Source organism: Mobula hypostoma, chromosome 2 (genome assembly GCF_963921235.1).
Source record: "Mobula hypostoma chromosome 2, sMobHyp1.1, whole genome shotgun sequence".
NCBI lineage: Eukaryota > Metazoa > Chordata > Chondrichthyes > Myliobatiformes > Myliobatidae > Mobula > Mobula hypostoma.
The window spans coordinates 159,373,576-159,394,760 of record NC_086098.1 but is presented as its reverse complement, the minus strand read 5'-3'; the positions used below and the strand labels follow the sequence as shown (position 1 = coordinate 159,394,760).

General features: G+C 46.7%; 1 protein-coding gene across 1 annotated transcript in view; it reads left to right on the top strand.

The window, feature by feature from the left end:
- slc5a1 (solute carrier family 5 member 1) overlaps nt 1-21,185 on the top strand; it is a 186,800-nt gene that overhangs the window by 147,284 nt on the left and 18,331 nt on the right. The window contains exons 9-12 of the mRNA XM_063069286.1: nt 578-798; nt 13,240-13,375; nt 18,144-18,251; nt 19,396-19,546. Of these exons, the coding sequence (XP_062925356.1) occupies nt 578-798; nt 13,240-13,375; nt 18,144-18,251; nt 19,396-19,546 (616 nt within the window). The remainder of the gene's footprint in view (nt 1-577; nt 799-13,239; nt 13,376-18,143; nt 18,252-19,395; nt 19,547-21,185) is intronic.

The following is a 21,185-nucleotide window of genomic DNA, read 5'->3' as shown; positions in this document are numbered from 1 at the left end:
CACTGCTCCTGACCTGCCTTGACTGAAATGGGGCTGTTACAACCTTCTGAGTCAAAATCTATTTGTTTCCCCTGCTTAGCCTGAATTTGCAAGAACTGCTGTGAGATGTGGGAAGAACAAAACATGATTGGTGTGGAAGTGGGCAGAAATTGATGCTTGCTGGCCAGCACAGACTCGGTGGGCTGAAGGGCCAGTTTCCACACTTAGACTCAGACTGCAAGCCCCCGAAATAGTGACTGGGGGCTCTCACCTGGCAGTGAGTGGGCAACACATACAAAATGCTGGAGAGACTCTGCCGGTCCGGCAGCATCTCTGGAGGGAAATGAACAGTCGATGTTTTGGACTGAGACCCTTCATCAGGACTGGAAAGGAAAAGGGGTAGGAGTCAGAATAAGAAGTTGTGGGAAGAGGGTGGAGTTTTAAAAGACATGGCCTCAGTTCTGCTAGAGGGCGAGGTTAAAGATCACACATTGCTCCGCACAGTAATGTAAATGGCATGGCACTTCAATCGATCGCTTTTTCCGTCAACAGGTGACCCTCTGAGCCAAGGGCCAAACTTAGCCATTTTGTTTTACAGCTTTCAATGCAGTGGGCGGCTACGAAGTCATGAAGGAGAAGTACATGAATGCCATCACAAGTGAAACCTATGACCCCATTCTGAATATCAGTGCTGAGTGTTACACCCCCCGGCCAGACTCCTTTCACTTACTCCGTGATCCACTCAATTCAGACTTACCCTGGCCCGGCCTGATCTTTGGCCTCAGCATCTTAGCAATCTGGTACTGGTGCACTGATCAGGTAAGATTACATGCCCGGTCTAAGGTCAACCAGGAAGCCCAGGTTGCTTCCTCCTTACTGAAGGGATATATGATTTATAGAAAGTAAGCTCAAAACTGGCTCCTGGGGGTAAATATTTGAATAAAACATAATAAGAAGCATAAACACAAGAAAGTCTGCAGAAGCTGGAAGCCCAAAGCAACATACACAAAATGCTGGAGGAACTCAGAAGGTCAGGCAGCGTCTATGGAAAGGAATAAACAGTCAATGTTTTGGGTATAATAGGAAGTATTGTCCTTTTTAAACATAGGACCTTAACTGTATTTGTTCTGTGATTCAGCTGATCAAATGTCACTAACGCAAGTTCCTTTTCAAGTCCCATACTGTCCTGACTTGGAAATCCTTCCTTGTTTCTGAAACATCATGGGTTCACCCTCACCACTGGAGTCAGCCACCAGAGGGCAGAGGTTTAGGGTGAGAGGGACAGGTTTAGTAGAAAACTGAGAGGTGACTTTTTTCTCCCTGAGGGTGGTCCATAATTCAAATACACAGGAGGATAAAAATCTGCAAAAAGTAGTCAACTCAGCCCAATACGTCGCAGGCACATCCCTCCGCTGCCTCAAGAAGGCGACATCCATCATCAAAGATTCCCACCATCTGAGTCATTGGGTAGGAGGTATGGAGACCAAATTCCCACACCACCAGGTTCAAGAACAGTTACTTCCCTTCAACCGTTCTATTCTTGAACCAACTGGCACAGCTCTACTCACTACAGTTTAGCAACACTTTCATCACGTCACACCAAAATGGACATTGCTCTTTTTTATTCTGATTGTCTTCTTCATTGTAAAAATTGTGCTTGTGTTTTCTTATGAATGCTGCTTATCTGATGCTATGTGCCTGTGGTCCTACTGCAAGGAGATTTTTCACTGCACTTGTGCATACGTCAAAGAACTTGACTTCGTCTTACACTTGGATTGCCTATAGCATAAGCTGCCAGAGGGAGTAGTTCAGGCCGGTACAATAACAGCATTTAAAAGGTATTGCACTGTACTGCTGCCACAAAAATAAAACAAATTTCATGACATAAACTTGATTCTGATATGGGTTTCTGTTGTGGACTGGGAGTGGGAAGGGGACAGGGAGAGGTGAATCATGGTTGGGAAAGCAGGAAGGGAGAAGGGGAGAATGGGAAGCACCAGAGAGACATTCTGTGATGATCAATAAACCAATTGTTTGGAATCGAGTGACCTTGCCCGGTGTCTCAGGACTGGGTGTGTCTGCACCCACGCTACTCCTGCCCTGGCACTCTTTCTCTGCCGCAGTCCCACACCTCTCCCACAGTGCTCCACCTTCACCATTCCCAACATCCTTTGCTCCCACCAGATTTACAATCTCGCTCTCCACTCTGCGTTGACAAATACAGTACTGAGTTGGTTAAGAGCCATATATGTGCAAAAGACTTTTATACAGTACTATATATGGATAAGGAAAGTTTAGAGCATTATGAAACAATTGGGACTAGCTTGAATGGGAATCTTGACTGGCATGGGCAAGTTGGGTTGAGGGACCTGCTTCCATACTAAATGACTATGGCATTCTAAAGTGGCACCTCCTTCTCAGAGGCAATTCGGGATGGGTAATAAATGCTGGCATTGCCAGGGACACACAGATTCTGGAAAGAAAATTGATAATTTATCAAATCTTCTGAATTATTTAATCTAGTAACTGTTAAGATGGCACTGAGATACAGTCTCCATCGAGCTCCTGGCTCCGACAGCTGTTTATTTTTTTTTAAGTTCGTAGGGATGGTTTTGAGGGGCATCATGCTCAGCATTCAAAGTTCAACTACATAGTTAGGTGACGAATGACATCCACAGTCCGGGTCTCTCCTCCGCATTGAACACCAGTGACAGTGGTGGATCCATTTGAGAAGGAGGAAGCATGAGGGCCAGAGAGTCAGAGCACCTGGAGTTCAGGGGATAGTCTGCCAAGGGATAGCCTGCAGGTTGGTACCAAAGATGGTCAATCAGAAGTCTCAATGTCGAGGCCCAATGGCCAGACTGTGGAGACCGGAGATAGGTGGCCCTGAAGCCTGTCCTGGAGTTGGAGGACTGACCCTGTACGAGAAGAAGGGAAAGAGGAAAGGTGCTTATGGTTTTGCTGCTCGTTGTGTTCTGTGTTGTTCTGCCGAGCATTGTAGACACTCCATATTGGAGCCAGAGTGTGTAGCAACACTTGCAAGCTGCCCCCAGCACATCCTTCACTTTGTCGATGGTTAGCATGAAAATGCCCGACGCAGGCCTCTCATGGTCTAAGTTGACGTTCCCCCTTCGACCTTAGGCCATGAACTTATTAATCACCCCTGCTGTGGACCACATTCTGGAGGTCCAAGACGCCAACTTCTACAAAGAAGGCATCCATATGCCCCATGGCCGCTGGACTAAGTGTGTAAATGTAGGAGGGGACTATGCTGAAAAATAAATGTGCTAGGTTTTCTAAAAATTGACTCCTTCTACTTTAGGCCACGAACTTATCAATCACCCCTCATATTCCAGTGTGAGGAAAACTGCTTTGAACCAGAGTGGGGAAAGGCAGCAACAGTACTGGTTTACTTATTAAAGAAGGACATTAATGCTTTGCAAACAGTTCAGAGAAAGAATGCTAGATAGATACCTGGAAATGGCAGGTTGCCTGATGAGAGGTTGGACAGGCTGATGCTTAGAAGAGAGAGAGATGACTCTAATGGAACATACAAGGTCCTGGTAGGTCATGACAGGGTGGGAGTGGACAGGATGTTTCCTGGTGGGCCATCACCCAGAATAAGAAGATGGTGTCATAAAGGGGCGTTGGGAGCGGACCCAAATGCAAGACACAGGCCCTGAAGTACTAGGAACAGGACAAGGTTTATCAAGAAAGCAAGGGGAGTCAGGAAGAAACAATGCTGGACATGGACACAGGCCCTGGATGAGACAAGGACACCGGGCCTGGGCTAGGACTAAGACTAGGAAAGCGGGACCAGGACAAGGAACTTGGAACTAGGAGCCTGGGCTAGGATTCTGAGCCAGAGACTGGACAGGAACAGAAACTCGGGCTCGGCCCCCGGATCTAGGCGAGGACCAGACGTGGCTACAGGACTGGACGTAGAACTCCTGCACAGGACTAGGCACATGGACAGGACGAGAACACAAAGCCTTGGCTTGGACAAGACTAGGTTCCTGGACTAGGCTTGGACTAGACGAGGTACTTTGACGTGGCTTGGACTAGACAAGGTACTTGGACGTGGTTTTGACTAGACAAGGTACTTGGATGTGGCTTGGACTAGATGAGGTACTTGGATGTGGCTTGGACTAGACGAGGGACTCCTGGACTGGATGAGAGACTCCTGGACTGGACAAGAGACTCCAGCACAGGACGAGGGAACTCCAGCACAGGACAAGGAATATCCAGCACTGGGCTGGGTGAGGTACTCCTGGACTGGGCGAGGTACTCCAGCACAGGACAAGGAACTCCAGGGCAGGACATGAAACTCCAGGCCAGGACTTGGCTCTTGGACTAGGCTAGGCTCGGCTCTTGGACTTGGCTCAGTTAGGCCCTTGAGTACGGAGCCGGGACTCCTTCTTGGAGTGCAAGGCCAGGACCCTCCTAGGACGCAGGGCAGGGATGCTTTTGCAGGGCCAGGACCCTTTCTTGGACACAGGGCCGAGACCCTTTCTAGGACGCAGGGCCGGGATGACTGCCAAGGACACTTGCCGAGGTAACTGTTGGGGATTCAGAGGGGAAGGGAACAGTCCAGCAGGGAATTCTTGATTTGCAGAGGTATTTATGTGCCAGCCCAAAACGAGAGTCAGGTGCCTCAATTCAGGTGCCCAATGAAACAAGGGAAAACAGGAAAACCCGGAATAAGGATCAATGAACCGGACCGTGAACCAGAATGCGGACTTCACGGACCGGACTGTGACTGATGGGGGTGCGGGGAAAGACTACAAGCTAGCAGGTGATATATGATGTTCTGGATGAGGACGACTTGTGGGGTGGTAGATGAGGACAAGAGGAACTCTATCCCTGTTATAGGAGGGTGGATGGAGGAAATGCAGGTGGTGTCAGCATTTGTGTTAATGATGAATCTCTAACTACAGTCACAGAGTCATAGAAAAGTACAGCTCAGAAACAGGTCATTCATTCAGTGTTGAACTAATGAAACTGCCTAGTCCCATTGACTTGCACTGGGACCATAACCCTGCATACCACTATCATCCATGTACCTATCCAAAATTCTCTTAAACATTGAAGTCGAGCTCGCATGGCCTCTACTTGTTGTCCCTCCCAACCTCAGTGGAAAAATACCTGCTTGCATTTACCCTATCTATACCCCTCATAATTTTGTATACCTCTATCAAATCTCCTCTCAGTCTTTTACATTCCAAGGAATAAAGTCCTAACCTATTCAATCTTTCCTTATAACTCAGGTCCTCCAGACCTGGCAACATCCTTGTGAATTTTCTCCGTACTCCTTCAACCTTACTTACATCTTTCCTGTAGGTAGGTGACCAAAACCACACACAATACTCTAAATTAGACCTCATCAGAGTTGTATTGTACATGCATACTTTGACAATAAATGAACCTTTGAACCAATGTCTTATCCAACTTCAACATAACATCCCATCTCCTGTGCTCAATACACTCAATCAGCAATCGCCTCTGATCTGGGCCGACTATTACGTGCTGGGCGGCACCTAATTAATTAGCATGTTTATTTCAGCTTTTTTCTTAAAGATGTGCTGTGTGCCTCCCGGCTATCGCTGCATTCTCCGCAAATCGGTATCTGTCCGTGGCCCAGGGACTGGGGTGGTGGGACACTGGGGTGTCATCTCATTGTCGATCAGGGCAGGCAGGCCATCTTCTCCTATTTCTGCCTGCCTCGATCTCGAAGGTCGAGGTTTGTAGTCTGCTGTGGCTGATGTGGAAGGCTTGCTTGACTGCTGAGCCTCACGCATTTTTAGATCATACAGTTCTTTGTAAGGACTCAAACAATCTTGCAAATATGCTCTAAACCGACGTACACTTTCAAAATTAAAGTCATACTTTATCATTACTCATTCAGTTTCGATTGTTATCCTTTCCTCTTCCAATTGCATCAGCTCTTCATCTATCAGTTCTTGGTCATGGGATGCCAAAACCTCTTCAACATCACCTTCGTCAACTTCCACAAGTCAAACTCACTTTGCCCTTACTTTGTTCACCACGTTCAAAATGCTTAATTATGTCTAGTTTTATGTTAAGTTTAACACCCTTACGAGCTCTTTTAGGCTTTTCCGATACCTTAGAACTCATCTTGCAAATGGCTGCTCACAGGCATGTGTTAAAGCAATGCAGTTCCGAATCCGGGGGAGTGTGGCTGCTCGGGGAGCGCGCTGATTTTTTTTATCGCTCGCTGCCTTTTTTTCGCATGCTGCTTTTCTTCGTAACAGCGAAAACACCTTCCATTAGCGAAAACAGGTAACTAATGTAGGTCTTTCGTAACAGTGAGGTTTCGTAAAGCGAACGTTCGAAAAGTGGGGGGCACCTGTATTCCATCTGGGTAGCCTCCAACCTGATGGCATGAACATTGATTTCTCAAACTTCCAGTAATCCCCCCGACCATTCTTTCAACATTCCCCAACCCCTTTTCCCTCCCTCATGTTATCTCCTTGCCTGCTCATCGCCTCCCTCTGGCGCTCCTCCCCCATTTTCTTTCTTCCTTGGCCTCTGTCCTCTCCTATCAGACTCCACCTTTCTCCAGCCCTGTATCTCTTTCACCAACCAACTTCCCAGCTCTTTACTTCATATTCCCCCTTCAGGTCTCACCTATCACCTTGTGTTTCTCTCTCCCCTCCCCTGACCTTTGAAATTTACTCCTCAGCAGTTTTTCTCCAGTCCTGCTGAAGGGTCGACTGTATTCTTTTCCATGGATGCTGACTGGCCTGCTGAGTTCCCGCAGCATTTTGTGCGTGTTGCTCCTATGTGGGACCTTGTCAAGTGACTTGCTAAAGTCCAGGTAGGCAATATCTACTTCATCAACTTTCCAGATAACTTCTTCAAAAAACTCCATAAGTTTTGGTTAGAGATGATTTACCATGCATGAAGCCATGCATGATCAGTCCATGTCTATTCAAATAACTTATAGGTCTGGTCCCTTAGGATACCTTCCAATATCTTTCGCACCACTGATGTCAGGCTCACTGGCCTATGATTTCCTGGTGTATTTTTAGAGTCTTTCTTAAATTGCAGAACAACATTGGCTATCCCCAACTCTTTGATACTTCACTTGTCACTAAGGATGATTTAAATATCTCTGCTAGGGTCCCTGTAATTTCTGCACTTGCCTCCTACAGGGTCCAATGGAACACTTTATCAGGGCATGGGGATTTATCCACCCTGACTTGCTTCAAGACAGCAACCAATTCTCCTCTGTAGTCCAGGGGTCCCCAACCTCCTTTGCACTGCGGACCGGTTTAATATTGACAATATTCTTGCGGACTGGCCAACCGGGTGGGGGGGGGGGTGGTAGGGTTGCCAACGGACAAGAGTAGCAGTCAAATATGTTGTGTTTGCCTAGAGAAAGACTACAATGACCATGAAGCCTTGCGCAGGCACCAGTGCCTGCAAATCGTTTTTGGCGATTCTGGTTGGGGGAGGGGGTGGTGTTAATCACAACCGGAATATAGGTGATAAGTGGCTAATACACTCAATTTCGTTTCTAAAGGGATTTATCTAACTAATTTAATATTAAACACACAGCGCATATTTTTCTCGCATGAATATAGCGATAAGTCAATTATCAGGGGAGGACAGGGGAGCTTGAAGTAAGTGTTGAACGAACTTCCAGTAGAAGTGGTAGAGGCAGGTTCAATATTATCATTTAAAGAAAAATTGGATAGATATATGGACAGGAAAGGAATGGAGGGTTATAGGCTGAGTGCAGGTCGGTGGGACTAGGTGAGACTAGCATTCGGCACGGACTAGAAGGGCCAAGACGGCCTGTTTCTGTGCTGTAATTGTTATATGGTTATACAAGTCACTTATCAGTCAATAGCATCATAACATTTTAAGTAACGTTTGGATATTAAACACACAGCACATATTTTCCCCATATGAACATATAAAATCATTGCAACACGCCAATATCGCTGAATCAGTGGGAGCCCTGGGCTTGTTTTCCTGCAACAAGACGGTCCTATCGAGGGGTAACGGGAGACAGTAATACTCGAAGGGGGTACCTTGTGTCCGGTCTATTCTGCAATTTAGTTTTCGTTGCATTCATTGCAGAAAACTCCACTTCACAGAAAAATGTTGGAAATGAAAACCACGTTTTCAGTGCTTTCGTGGCTATCTTAGGATATTTAGCCTTGACTTTGATCCAGAATGCCGGCAGAGATGTTATATCAAACATACTTTTCAGCCCACCATCATTTGCAAGCTCGAGGAGTTGATCTTCCCGCGCTGACATGGATGACGCGTGGGTCATGACCCCGCGTGCGTAATGACCTCGCGAGCATTCAAGCTCAACAGTGGGCATGACAGGGAATGAGGAAAGGTGCAGCTGACTCATCGCCAAATCATATCATTTCCTCGCGGTCCGGTAGCGCATGCTTTGCAGCCCGGTACCGGTCTGTGGCCCGGTGGTTGGAAAACGCTGCTGTAGTCTGTCCACATCATTAACTCTGCAGGTACATGACCGGTATAACCCAGATTAATTAAACCCAAAGATGAAAATGTTAGAAAGTTCTATATGTGGAGAGATGAAAACGAGGTTTACATAGAAACATAGAAACATAGAAAACCTACAGCACAATACAGGCCCTTCGGCCCACAAAGCTGTGCCGAACATGTCCCTACCTTAGAACTACCTAGGCTTTACCTATAGCCCTCTATTTTTCTAAGTTCCATGTACTTATTCAGGAGTCTCTTAAAAGACCCAATCATTTCTGCCTCCACCACTGGCAGCCCATTCCATGCACTCACCACTCTCTGTGCAAAAAACTTATCCCTGACATCTCCTCTGTACCTACTTCCAAACATCTTAAAACTATGCCCTCTCGTGCTAACCATTTCAGCCCTGGGGAAAAACCTCTGACTATCCACACAATCAATGCCTCTCATTATCTTATACACCTCTATCAAGTTACCTCTCATCCTCTGTCGCTCCAAAGAGAATGGTGGAGTCTGATAGAAAAGGACAGAGGCCATGGAAGAAAGAAAAGGGGGGAGGAGTTCACTCAGCCGATTCTCATAAAGGCTGATTTACACTTGTGCGTCAAGCTTGCACCGTAGCCTACGCAAGTGGGCAACGCTGTTGTGAGCATTTAACCTTGCGCATTGGTGTGTCTGCGTTGCTCTGCAATTTGGGCATGTCGTGCATACGCACACACCTGCCCGTGCAGGGCTTCATGGGTCATGGTAGTCTTTCTCGGGGTAAACAAGTTTAAAGCGACATACATCAAAGTTGCTGGTGAACGCAGCAGGCCAAGCAGCATCTATAGGAAGAGGCGCAGTCGACGTTTCAGGCCGAGACCCTTCGTCAGGACTAACTGAAGGAAGAGTGAGTAAGGGATTTGAAAGCTGGAGGGGGAGGGGGAGATGCAAAATGATAGGAGAAGACAGGAGGGGGAGGGATAGAGCCGAGAGCTGGACAGGTGGTAGGCAAAAGGGGATACGAGAGGATCATGGGACAGGAGGTCCGGGAAGAAAGACAGTGGGGGGGGGGTGACCCAGAGGATGGGCAAGAGGTATATTCAGAGGGACAGAGGGAGAAAAAGGAGAGTGAGAGAAAGAATGTGTGCATAAAAATGAGTAACAGATGGGGTACGAGGAGGAGGTGGGGCCTTCGTGGAAGTTAGAGAAGTCAATGTTCATGCCATCAGGTTGGAGGCTACCCAGACGGAATATAAGGTGTTGTTCCTCCAACCTCAGTGTGGCTTCATCTTTACAGTAGAGGAGGCCGTGGATAGACATGTCAGAATGGGAATGGGATGTGGAATTAAAATGTGTGGCCACTGGGAGATCCTGCTTTCTCTGGCGGACAGAGCGTAGATGTTCAGCAAAGCGGTCTCCCAGTCTGCGTCGGGTCTCACCAATATATAAAAGGCCACATCGGGAGCACCGGACGCAGTATATCACCCCAGTCGACTCACAGGTGAAGTGATGCCTCACCTGGAAGGACTGTTTGGGGCCCTGAATGGTGGTAAGGGAGGAAGTGTAAGGGCATGTGTAGCACTTGTTCCGCTTACACAGATAAGTGCCAGGAGGGAGATCAGTGGGGAGGGATGGGGGGGACGAATGGACAAGGGAGTTGTGTAGGGAGCGATCCCTGCGGAATGCAGGGGGGGGGGAGGGAAAGATGTGCTTAGTGGTGGGATCCCGTTGGAGATGGCGGAAGTTACGGAGAATAATATGTTGGACCCGGAGGCTAGTGGGGTGGTAGGTGAGGACCAGGGGAACCCTATTCCTAGTGGGGTGGTGGGAGGATGGAGTGAGAGCAGATGTACGTGAAATGGGGGAGATGCGTTTAAGAGCAGAGTTGATAGTGGAGGAAGGGAAGCCCCTTTCTTTAAAAAATGAAGACATCTCCCTCGTCCTAGAATGAAAAGCCTCATCCTGAGAGCAGATGTGGCGGAGACGGAGGAATTGCGAGAAGGGGATGGCGTTTTTGCAAGAGACAGGGTGAGAAGAGGAATAGTCCAGATAGCTGTGAGAGTCAGTAGGCTTATAGTAGACATCAGTGGATAAGCTGTCTTCAAAGACAGAGACAGAAAGATCTAGAAAGGGGAGGGAGGTGTCGGAAATGGACCAGGTAAACTTGAGGGCAGGGTGAAAGTTGGAGGCAAAGTTAATAAAGTCAACGAGTTCTGCATGCGTGCAGGAAGCAGCGCCAATGCAGTCGTCGATGTAGCGAAGGAAAAGTGGGGGACAGATACCAGAATAGGCACGGAACATAGATTGTTCCACAAACCCAACAAAAAGGCAGGCATAGCTAGGACCCATACGGGTGCCCATAGCTACACCTTTAGTTTGGAGGAAATGGGAGGAGCAAAAGGAGAAATTATTAAGAGTAAGGACTAATTCCGCTAGACGGAGCAGAGTGGTGGTAGAGGGAAACTGATTAGGTCTGGAATCCAAAAAGAAGCGGAGAGCTTTGAGACCTTCCTGATGGGGGATGGAAGTATATAAGGACTGGACATCCATGGTGAAAATAAAGCGGTGGGGGCCAGGGAACTTAAAATCATCGAAAAGTTTAAGAGCGTGAGAAGTGTCACGAACATAGGTCGGAAGGGATTGAACAAGGGGTGATAAAACAGTGTCGAGGTATGCAGAAACGAGTTCGGTGGGGCAGGAGCAAGCTGAGACAATAGGTCGGCCAGGACAGGCAGGTTTGTGGATCTTGGGTAGGAGGTAGAAACGGGAAGTGCGGGGTGTGGGAACTATAAGGTTGGTAGCAATGGATGGGAGATCCCCTGAGCGGATAAAGACGGTGATAGTGTGGGAGACAATGGCCTGGTGCTCCTTAGTGGGGTCACGATCGGGGGGTAAATAAGAGGAGGTATCCGCGAGTTGTCGCTGTGCCTCGGCAAGGTAGAGGTCAGTACGCCAGACTACAACAGCACCCCCCCTTATCAGCGGGTTTAATAATAAGGTTGGGATTAGTGCGGAGGGAGTGGAGAGCAGAGCGTTCCGAAGGAGTGAGGTTGGAATGGGGACAAGGTGCGGTGAAGTCGAGACGGTTGATGTCCCGTCTGGGTAGCCTCCAACCTGATGGCATGAACATTGACTTCTCTAACTTCCGCTAAGGCCCCACCTCCCCCTCGTACCCCATCTGTTACTCATTTTTATGCACACATTCTTTCTCTCACTCTCCTTTTTCTCCCTCTGTCCCTCTGAATATACCTCTTGCCCATCCTCTGGGTCACCCCCCCCCCAACTGTCTTTCTTCCCGGACCTCCTGTCCCATGATCCTCTCGTATCCCCTTTTGCCTATCACCTGTCCAGCTCTCGGCTCTATCCCTCCCCCTCCTGTCTTCTCCTATCATTTTGCATCTCCCCCTCCCCCTCCAGCTTTCAAATCCCTTACTCACTCTTCCTTCAGTTAGTCCTGACGAAGGGTCTCGGCCTGAAACGTCGACTGCGCCTCTTCCTATAGATGCTGCTTGGCCTGCTGCGTTCACCAGCAACTTTGATGTATGTTGCTTGAATTTCCAGCATCTGCAGAATTCCTGTTGTTTAAGTTTAAAGCGAGCGTCTTTTTTCGTAAAAGCAAAATGTGTCCTCCATAATTTCAGAGGTCTGTATGGAAAGCATTGCAGCCAGAGTTCCTTCCCTGCCCTTCAGTTGCCCAATGAGAAGCTATTGCAGCATAGGAGGAAATGCGATGCTACCAAGCCGACCAATCACAGTTGTTGCGGTCTGCATTGCCACGACGTGTAGTTACATTTTGGGAGAGTTGCGCGTCAGGCTGCTGATCTCCTGGGATTTACATGTACAACAGTCTCTAGGGCTTACAGAAAATGGTCCAAAAAACAAAAAAAAACATCTAGTGAGTGGCAGTTCTATAGGCAAAAAAATGACTTGTTAATGAGCGAGATTCTATGTTCTATGTTTTCTATGTCAGAAGAGAATGGCCAGACTGATTCAAGCTGACAGGAAGATGACAGTAACTCAAATAACCATGTGTTACAAAGTGTTGTGCAGAAGAGCATCTTTAAACACACAATGAGTCAAATCTCAAAGTGATTGGGCTACTGCAACAGAAGACCATACCGGGTTCCACTCCTCTATCTAATAAAGTCACCACTGAGTGTAGATTCTCCCAGAAGATATCCAGCACACAGGGGCACTCTCCATCACCTGTTTTGAGTATGATGCGGAATCAATCTCATGTCTTCACACCTCATCAAATGATTTAGAGAGAGTGTAGAAATCAAAGTCAAAGATGAGCTTATTGTCATCTGCACAAGTCCATGTGGGTACAGGTCCAATGAAAAACTTACTTGCCATAGCATCACAGGCACACAGCTATCAGGTAAGCAGTGTTCACAATAAAAAAACATAAATTATACACAATTTTTACAAGAAAGAATACAAGTAGAACAAAAGGAAGTGGTCTATTTTAGTGCAAAGTGATCAAAGTGAAGCTAAATTGTATTGATTTGGGTTGTACTTCAAGGCTGAATGGTTGAAGGTAAGTCACTGTTCTTGAACCTGATGCGGTGGGACTTTAAGCTTCTGTACCTCCTGCCTGATGGTAACTGTAAGAAGATGGTGGGGATCTTAGACTACAGAGATCAGGTGATGATCAGAGCAGATTCAAATCCATATCGTGTATGTGCAGTGGCTCCCTCAGCCCAGTGACCTAGTGACTGAGGACAGCCTTTACAATGACCATTTTGAGGATTTAGTTCCCAGCTTATGTTTTGTCCCACACAGGTAATTGTTCAGCGCTGCCTCTCTGCGAAAAACCTGAGCCACGTCAAGGCTGGCTGCATTCTCTGTGGCTACCTTAAACTTCTGCCCATGTACCTCATGGTTTTCCCTGGAATGATCAGCCGGATTCTGTACACAGGTACGGCATTATCTGAGGACTGTGGAAGGAGACTGTTTTTTGCTCTGCCTACAACAAGCTCCCTTCCTAACTCCCACCTCTTTCTTCAGTTCTTTTCTCTCCTTTAATTGGAGTATCCTCCCTCAGTGATAACGCTCTGGGCATGAGTCAGAGGTTAGGGGATTACCAGACGTTAAACTCTGGCTTAATTTATCTGGGTATTAGTATTGGAATTGGTTCTTTTCTTGTCACATGTATCAAGATACAATGAAAGTAACCTGCTCATACAATCAGATCATTACACAGTGCATTGAGGTAGAACAGGTAAAACAATAACAACGCAGAATAAAGTGCAAAAGCTACTGAAAAAGCCTGGTGCAGGTAAACAACGTGCAAGATTATAAAATAGATGGTGAGGACAAGAGTCCATTGTATTATGCAGGAGTCTGATAACAGTGGGATAGAAGCCGTCCTTGAGTCTGGTGGTACATGCTATCAGGCTTTTGTAACTTCTGCCCGATGGGAGAGGAGCAAAGAGAGATTGTCCAGGATGGGTGACAGCTATGCCCCCTATGCCGGCTGCTTTACTGAAGCAGTGAGCTGTAGACAGAGTCCATGGAGGGAAGTTGGTTTCTCTGATGTGCTGAGCTGTATCCACAGCTCTCTGCAGTTTGCAGAGCAGTTGCCAATCCAAGCATTCTTAAATCTTCGTTCACATAACCAAATAACTACCTTTCTTTTTTAAAAAAAATTATTTTGTGTACATAATTAGACAAGAGACCGTGGTATTACAGGCATGGATAGACTGGCAGGAAGCAAATAGTGGCAATCAAGGGGCTTATTCTGGTTGACTGCCAGTGACTAGTGGTGTTCTGTAGGGTTGGTATTAGGACCACTTATTATTATATTCTATGTCAACAATTTAGATGTCAGAATTGATGGTTTTATGGCCAAGTTTGCAGACAGTACAAAGATAGATGTAGAGGCAGGTATATGTTGAGGAAGTAGGGAATCTGCAGAAGGACTTGGATAGATCAGGATTTGTAAAGAAGTGGAAGATGGAATACAGTGTATGGAAGTGTATGGTCATGCCCCTTGGTAGAAGGAATAAAGCCATAGAGTATTTTCTAACTGGGAATAAAATTCAAAAACCAGAGGTGAAAGGGATCTGGAAGTCCTTGTGCTGAATTCCCTGAAAGTTAACTTGCATACTGAGCCAGTGATAAGGAAGGAAAATGCAATGTTAGCATGCATTTCGAAAAAAGTAGAATATAAGAGCAAGGATGTGATGTTGAGGTTTATAAGGCATTGGTCAGACCAAACTTGGAGTATTGTGAGTAGTTTTATACCCATTATCTAAGAAAAGATGTGCTGGCATTGAAAATGGGTCCAAAGGAGGTTCACAAGATGATTCTGGGAATGACAAGGTTAATGTATGAGGAGCATGTGATTGCTCTGGAACTGCACTCATTGGAGTTTAAAAGAATGAGAAGGGATCTCATTGAAACCTATTGAATGTTGAAAGGCCTAGTTAGAGTGGACATGGCGAGACGTTTTCTATACTGGGTGACTCTAAGGCCAGAGTCTTGCCATCTTTGGCCATCAAACTTTACAACTCCTCCCTTGGAAGGTCAGACACCCTGAGCCAATAGGCTGGTCCTGGATTTATTTCCTGGCATAATTTACATATTATTATTTAATTATTTATGGTTTTATATTGCTATATCTATACTCTACTCTTGGTTGGTGCAACTGTAACAAAACCCAATTTCCCTCGGGATCAATAAAGTATGACTATAACTATGAGGGCACAGCCTCAGAATAGAGGGACATCCATTCAGAATAAAGATGAGAAGGAATTTATTTAGACAGAGGGTGAAAAATCTGTGGAATTCCTTGCCACAGATAGCTATGGAGGCCAAGTCATTGAGTATATTTAAAGCGGGGGTTAATAGGTTCTTGATTAGTCAGGGCATCAAAGTTTACTAGGTGAAGGCAGGAGAATGGGGTTGACAGGGGTAATAAATAAGCCTTTGAAACTGCAGAGCAGCCTTGGTGGCTGAATTGCCTAATTCTGCTCCTGTGTCTAATGGTCTTATTAATTACGTATTTACATAACTGTCATCCAAATAGTTACCTAACATGCAAATTAAAACACAGCCATCTGTGAATTGAATTGAATTGAATTGACTTTATTTCTTACATCCTTCATATACATGAGTAAAAATCTTTATGCTACATCTCCATCTAAATATGCAATGTGCAATCATAGTAATTTATAATAAATAGAACAGTCAATGTGATATAAAGTACACTCAAATCACCGTGAGTTCATCAGTCTGATGGCCTGGTGGAAGAAGCTGTCCCGGAGCCTGTTGGTCCTGGCTTTTATGCTGCAGTACCGTTTCCCCGATGGTAGCAGCTGGAATAGATTGTGGTTGGGATGGCTTGGGTCCCCAATGATCCTACGGGCCCTTTTTACACACCTGTCCTTGTAAATGTCCTGGATCATGGGAAGTTCACAACTACAGATGCGCTGGGCTGTCCGCACCATTCTCTGCAGAGTCCTGCGATTAAGGGAGGTACAGTTCCCATACCAGGCAGTGATGCAGCCAGTCAGGATGCTCTCAGTTGTGCCCCTGTAGAAAGTTCTTAGGATACCAAACTTCCTCAGTCGTCTGAGGTGAAAGAGGCGCTGTTGTGCCTTTTTCACCACACAGTTGATGTGTACAGACCACTTGAGGTCCTCAGTGATGTGGATGCCGAGGAACTTAAAGCTGTTTGCCCTCTCAACCCCAGATTCATTGACGTCAATAGAGGTTAGCCTGTCTCCATTCCTCCTGTAATCCACAACCAGCTCCTTTGTTTTTGCGACATTGAAGGAGGGGTTGTTTTCTTGACACCACTGTGTCAGAGTGATGACTTCTTCCCTGTAGGCCACCTCATTATTCTTTGAGATAAGGCCAATCAATGTAGTGTGTGACGAGAATACACATAAAATTAAGATGTTTGCTGGCCTGGGTTAGCATCAGTGACATCAGCAAGTGGTCTGCCACCAGCCCTCAGGGGAAGGAGAGATAAGGAACAATGGAGCAGCGTCTGGAGATGTGTAATGAAGGAACGGGGGAGAGAGAGCTGTCTGGAGCGGCTCCCCTCTTTGAACCTTGAGCTGTTTGAAGTGATGGACAGGCGATGCCCCAGCAGGGGGATAAAAAGGGACAGGTTCGCTAAGGCAGGACACACATGCCATCCGAGGTAACGAGACCCTGGAAGCGGTGCGCCTCTCACGAGTGGGTGAGAAGTATCAGACAACGACCAGGGTGGAAAGGTACGATCAGCGGGAACCCGGTGTGTGTCCGCCCTTGCCTGGGTGCCGGGTTCACTGCAGAGGATCGACCGCATCTGGAGGAGGGGTCACAGTCGGTGACCTCAGGTGACATCACAAAGCTGCTTGTGAGCAATCTCGCTGGTCTGTGAGTGAAGCCGTTCTGAATGATCAGTTGTTCCTGTTCTATCTCTCTCTTCCCCCACGTTGTCCATCGCCATGGCAACGATTACTGTGAACTGAACTGGACTGAACTTTGAGTCACTTTGAAATTTGGTCATGTACCCCTAGACAACGATAGAGCTTGATTGATGCTGTTATCTTAATTCTGTGCACATGTGTGTCTATCATCGCTGAACTGTTGCATTTATTATCCTTTCGATTACTGTGTTGCTTGTTTCTTTAATAAAACTTTCTTAGTTCTAGTACTCCAGACTCCAACTGAGTGATCCATTTCTGCTGGTTTGGCAACCCAGTTACGGGGTACGTAACAAGTGTCATTGGCAAATTTAATTAGCAGATTGGAGCTGTGGGTGGCGATACAGTCATGGGTATACAGGGAGTAAAGGAGGAGACTCAGTACACAACCCTGAGGGGCTCCTGTATTGAGAGTCAGAGGGTTGGAGGTGAGGGAGCCCACTTTTACCACCTGCCAGCGATCTGACAGGAAGTTCGGTATCCAGCTGCACAAGGCAAGGTCAAGGCCGAGGTCTCTGAGCTTCTTGTCAAGCCTGGATGGAACTATGGTGTTGAATGCTGAACTGTAGTCCAAGAACAGCATTCTCACATAAGCATCCTTCTTCTCCAGATGTGTAAGGACAGTATGTAGAGCAGTGGCTATTGCATCATCTGTTGAGTCAGTAGGCGAATTATAGGGTGTCCATTTTGGGTGATAGCAAGCTACAGATGTAATCCTTGACCAGCTTCTCAAAATATTTGCATACTATTGAGGTGAGTGCGTCAGGACGCCAGTCATTCAGGCATGTTACCTTGGTCTATGTAGGTACAGGGACAATATTCGAGGCTCTGCAGTGTCCAGAAGGTCTGCAGAAAACCAGTTGACAACACATACTCTCTCTCCAGGGCCACCCAGGCAAGGACCAATCCCTATATGAGGATACCAATGGCTCTGCTTCCATGCCTCAGTGCAGTCATGCGAGAGTTCTTCTAATTGTTTCAACCTATACAGTGAACCTGGAGTTTGTTATACCTGGGAAGAGCATTAGAGCCAACACAGCCCCTCAACCCACAGATATGGCCACGGTTCAGAATGCTCGTGGTGGACCAGACTGTGATCGGTTAACTGGTGCCCAACATTTATTGGAGGTTACACATCAACTAATGTATTTCTCCATGCACTGTTGATACCCTGTGTCTGTGGAGAGGCAATTAAACAATTCCTTCTCAAAGTGATTTCAATTTTTGAAAAATAACAGTTGTGCCTTTGATGTCTACCTTTTCCAGATGTCATAGCCTGTGTGGTACCCAGTCTGTGTAAGCAGTACTGTGATGTGGAGGCTGGATGCAGCAACACTGCCTACCCCATGCTGGTGGTGAAGTTAATGCCACGGGGTGAGTACCCACCTTCACAGGTAGAAGTGGAAGTGATGTGGGAACGTTTGTTGGAGTTAAACTTGTCACCTTGACCTCAAACTTTGGTGCCGTGTCTAGATGCATCACACATTTCTTTGTAAATCTACCTGTCCCTTGTCTGCAAAGGCAGAGGGGAACTGCATTCACGTCCTGCTAGGTGTTCTCTAAAACATCCACAACTTGTTAGACAACAAGGTGAAAGAGTAAAGAACATAGAACCCTACAGCACAGTACAGGTTTTTCAGCCCCCAATGTTGAGCCGATCTTTTAAACTTCTCCAGATCAATCTAACCCTTCCCTACTACATAGTCCTCCATTTTTCTATCATCCACATCCCTGTCTAAGAGTTTCTTAAATGCCTTTAACATATTTGCCTCTACCACCGGCTCTGACTTGGTGTTCCTCACACCCACCACTCACTGTGTAAAGAAACTTACCTCTGACAAGAGAAAATCTGTAGATGCTGGAAATCCAAGCAACACACACACACAAAATGCTTGAGGAACTCAGCAGGCCAGGCAGCACCTATGGAAAAGAGCAAACAGTCGACAATTCGGGCCAAGACCCCTCATCAGGACTGGAGATAAGAAAGACAAGGGTGCTTTGGGGATGTGCATCTTTCCTGTGCCCCTCGGTTTCCTATTTCTACCATCCTGCCCAAGAGAGTCCCTGGCTTTGAACCATCCATCGGCCCTGCAGTTCCGTTAGGGCAATGTAGCTGGAGTCTTCCAGGGTTCAGACTCCTCACTCAGGGTCCGACCAGATAATGTGTGAGAATTAAAGGTGAGGACTGATTTTCTGATCTGATGAGAGCCTTGGATATTGGACCATGCTGATGGAAAAGTATTTTTTCTGAGTGTGATAATCTGGCTGGAAATTCCGTTCAGTAATTCCAAGTCACCTCACATTCCTATAGAAGGTAACAGACAAGTTGATCGAACTCTACACTGACCAATGTAGTCTTTGTAGATCGTCATCTTTGTAGGATCACTATGGCTCACCCAATATGCGTGACCCTGATTTGTAGCAACGTTTGCCTGTTTGTCTCTCTCTTTCACAATACCTTGATGTCAATAGGCTGTGGGGTGAGGTGGTTCCATCTAAGCTGGTGTGTCTCTCTTAGGTCTGCGTGGTTTAATGTTGTCTGTAATGCTGGCGTCCTTGATGAGCTCGCTGACGTCCATCTTTAACAGCTCTAGTACACTCTTCACCATGGACATCTGGACCAAGATCAGGCCCAAAGCCACAGAGAAGGAACTGATGTTAGCAGGGAGGTAAGGATGCTCTCCACTGTGTTTGAGACCTTGATTATAACAACTCAGACTTAGCAAGGAAGTATCGTGCAGTATTGAAAGGAAATCTTTGCTGATTCCTGCAATATAGCAGAGATGGTCATATGTGGGTAGTTGCAAATCAACCCTTCTCTCCTCATGCACATTTGAATTGGTTTATCATTGTCACATGTACTGAGATACTGTACAGTGAAAAGCTTGTCTTACAGATCAGATCATCACACGGTGAATTGAGGGAAAACAAGGTAAAACAATAACAATGCAGAATAAAGTGTAACAGCTGAGCTGCTGAGGTTTGAGATCAGAGTTTTCCTTCTCCTAGATGAGCTCCCAGCCATGGCTGATGAGTCACATCTTCCTGAAGTGACTGGTTTTAAGGTGCCAGTAACCTGCTTTTGCCTCTTCTCCTGTCAGTACTGTTCTGCCGGGCTTAGTAGCTAAGCCACATGTGAAGCCCGGGAGCTGGACTTGGTTGTCAGAGGCTATTTGAGGCACACACCATTGGGAGCATTTAATAGACAGTGGGAGCTTGTCCCCATTACCACCCCCAACCAGCTGTAACAACCTTGAGGAACCACAGAGAAAATGCAGTGCAGGTAAACAATAAAGTACAAGATCAAAATGAGGTAGGTTGTGAGGTCAGGAGTCTTATCTTATCGTTCAGCAATAGAAGATATGCATAGACCTGGTGATATGTGCTCACAGGCTTTTGCACCTTCTGCCCAATGGGAGAGGGGGGAAGGGAGAATTTTCAGGCTGGGAGGGTCTTCATGCTGGCTGCTTTACTGAGCGAGAAGTGTAGATAGAGTCCACGGCTGGTTTCTGTGATGTGTCCACAACTCTCTGCAGTTTCCTTTGGTCAACTCTCTGCAGTTTCCTTTGGTCACCAACAGAGCAGCTGCCACAAACAAGCCCTAAACCTATCTAAGAGGCTCTTAAAAGACCTTATTGTATCCACTTCCATCACTGCCACCAGCAGTGCATTCCATGCACCCACCACTCTCTGTGTGAAAAACTTATCCCTGACATCCTCTCGGTACCTATTTCAAAGCACCTTGAAACTGTGCTCTCTTGTGTTAGCCATTTCAGTCTTGGGAAAAAGCCTCTGGCTATCCACAGGATCAATGCCCCTCACCATCTTATAATGACCATTATAATTTACAATGACCAATTAACCTACCGACCAGTATGTCTTTGGACTGTGAGAGGAAACTAGAGCACCCGGAGGAAACCCACACATTCACAGGAAGAACGTACAAGCCCCATCCAGGCAGCAATGGTAATTGAACCCAGGTCACCTGCACTGTAAAGCGTTGTGCTAACCACTACGCCACCGTGCCGCCCTCTGACAGGAGAGGACAGTACACCATGGCGTATAAAGGGAAGGAGGTGGGGAACCAGAGGGAGGAATGTGTGGGTGATGGGCAGGTTGTGAGGGTAAGGGGGGGAGGTAACGGGACCAGAGGGATGGGAAAACAAAGTGGGAGGGGGGAACAGAAGGGAGTGGTTTGTAGAATATGAGGTATTGTTCTTCTAATCCAATGTGGAGTAGAGGATGTGGACAGATATGTTAGTGTGGAATCAAAATGGCTTGTTGTGGAAGATCCTGGCTGTTGGAGTG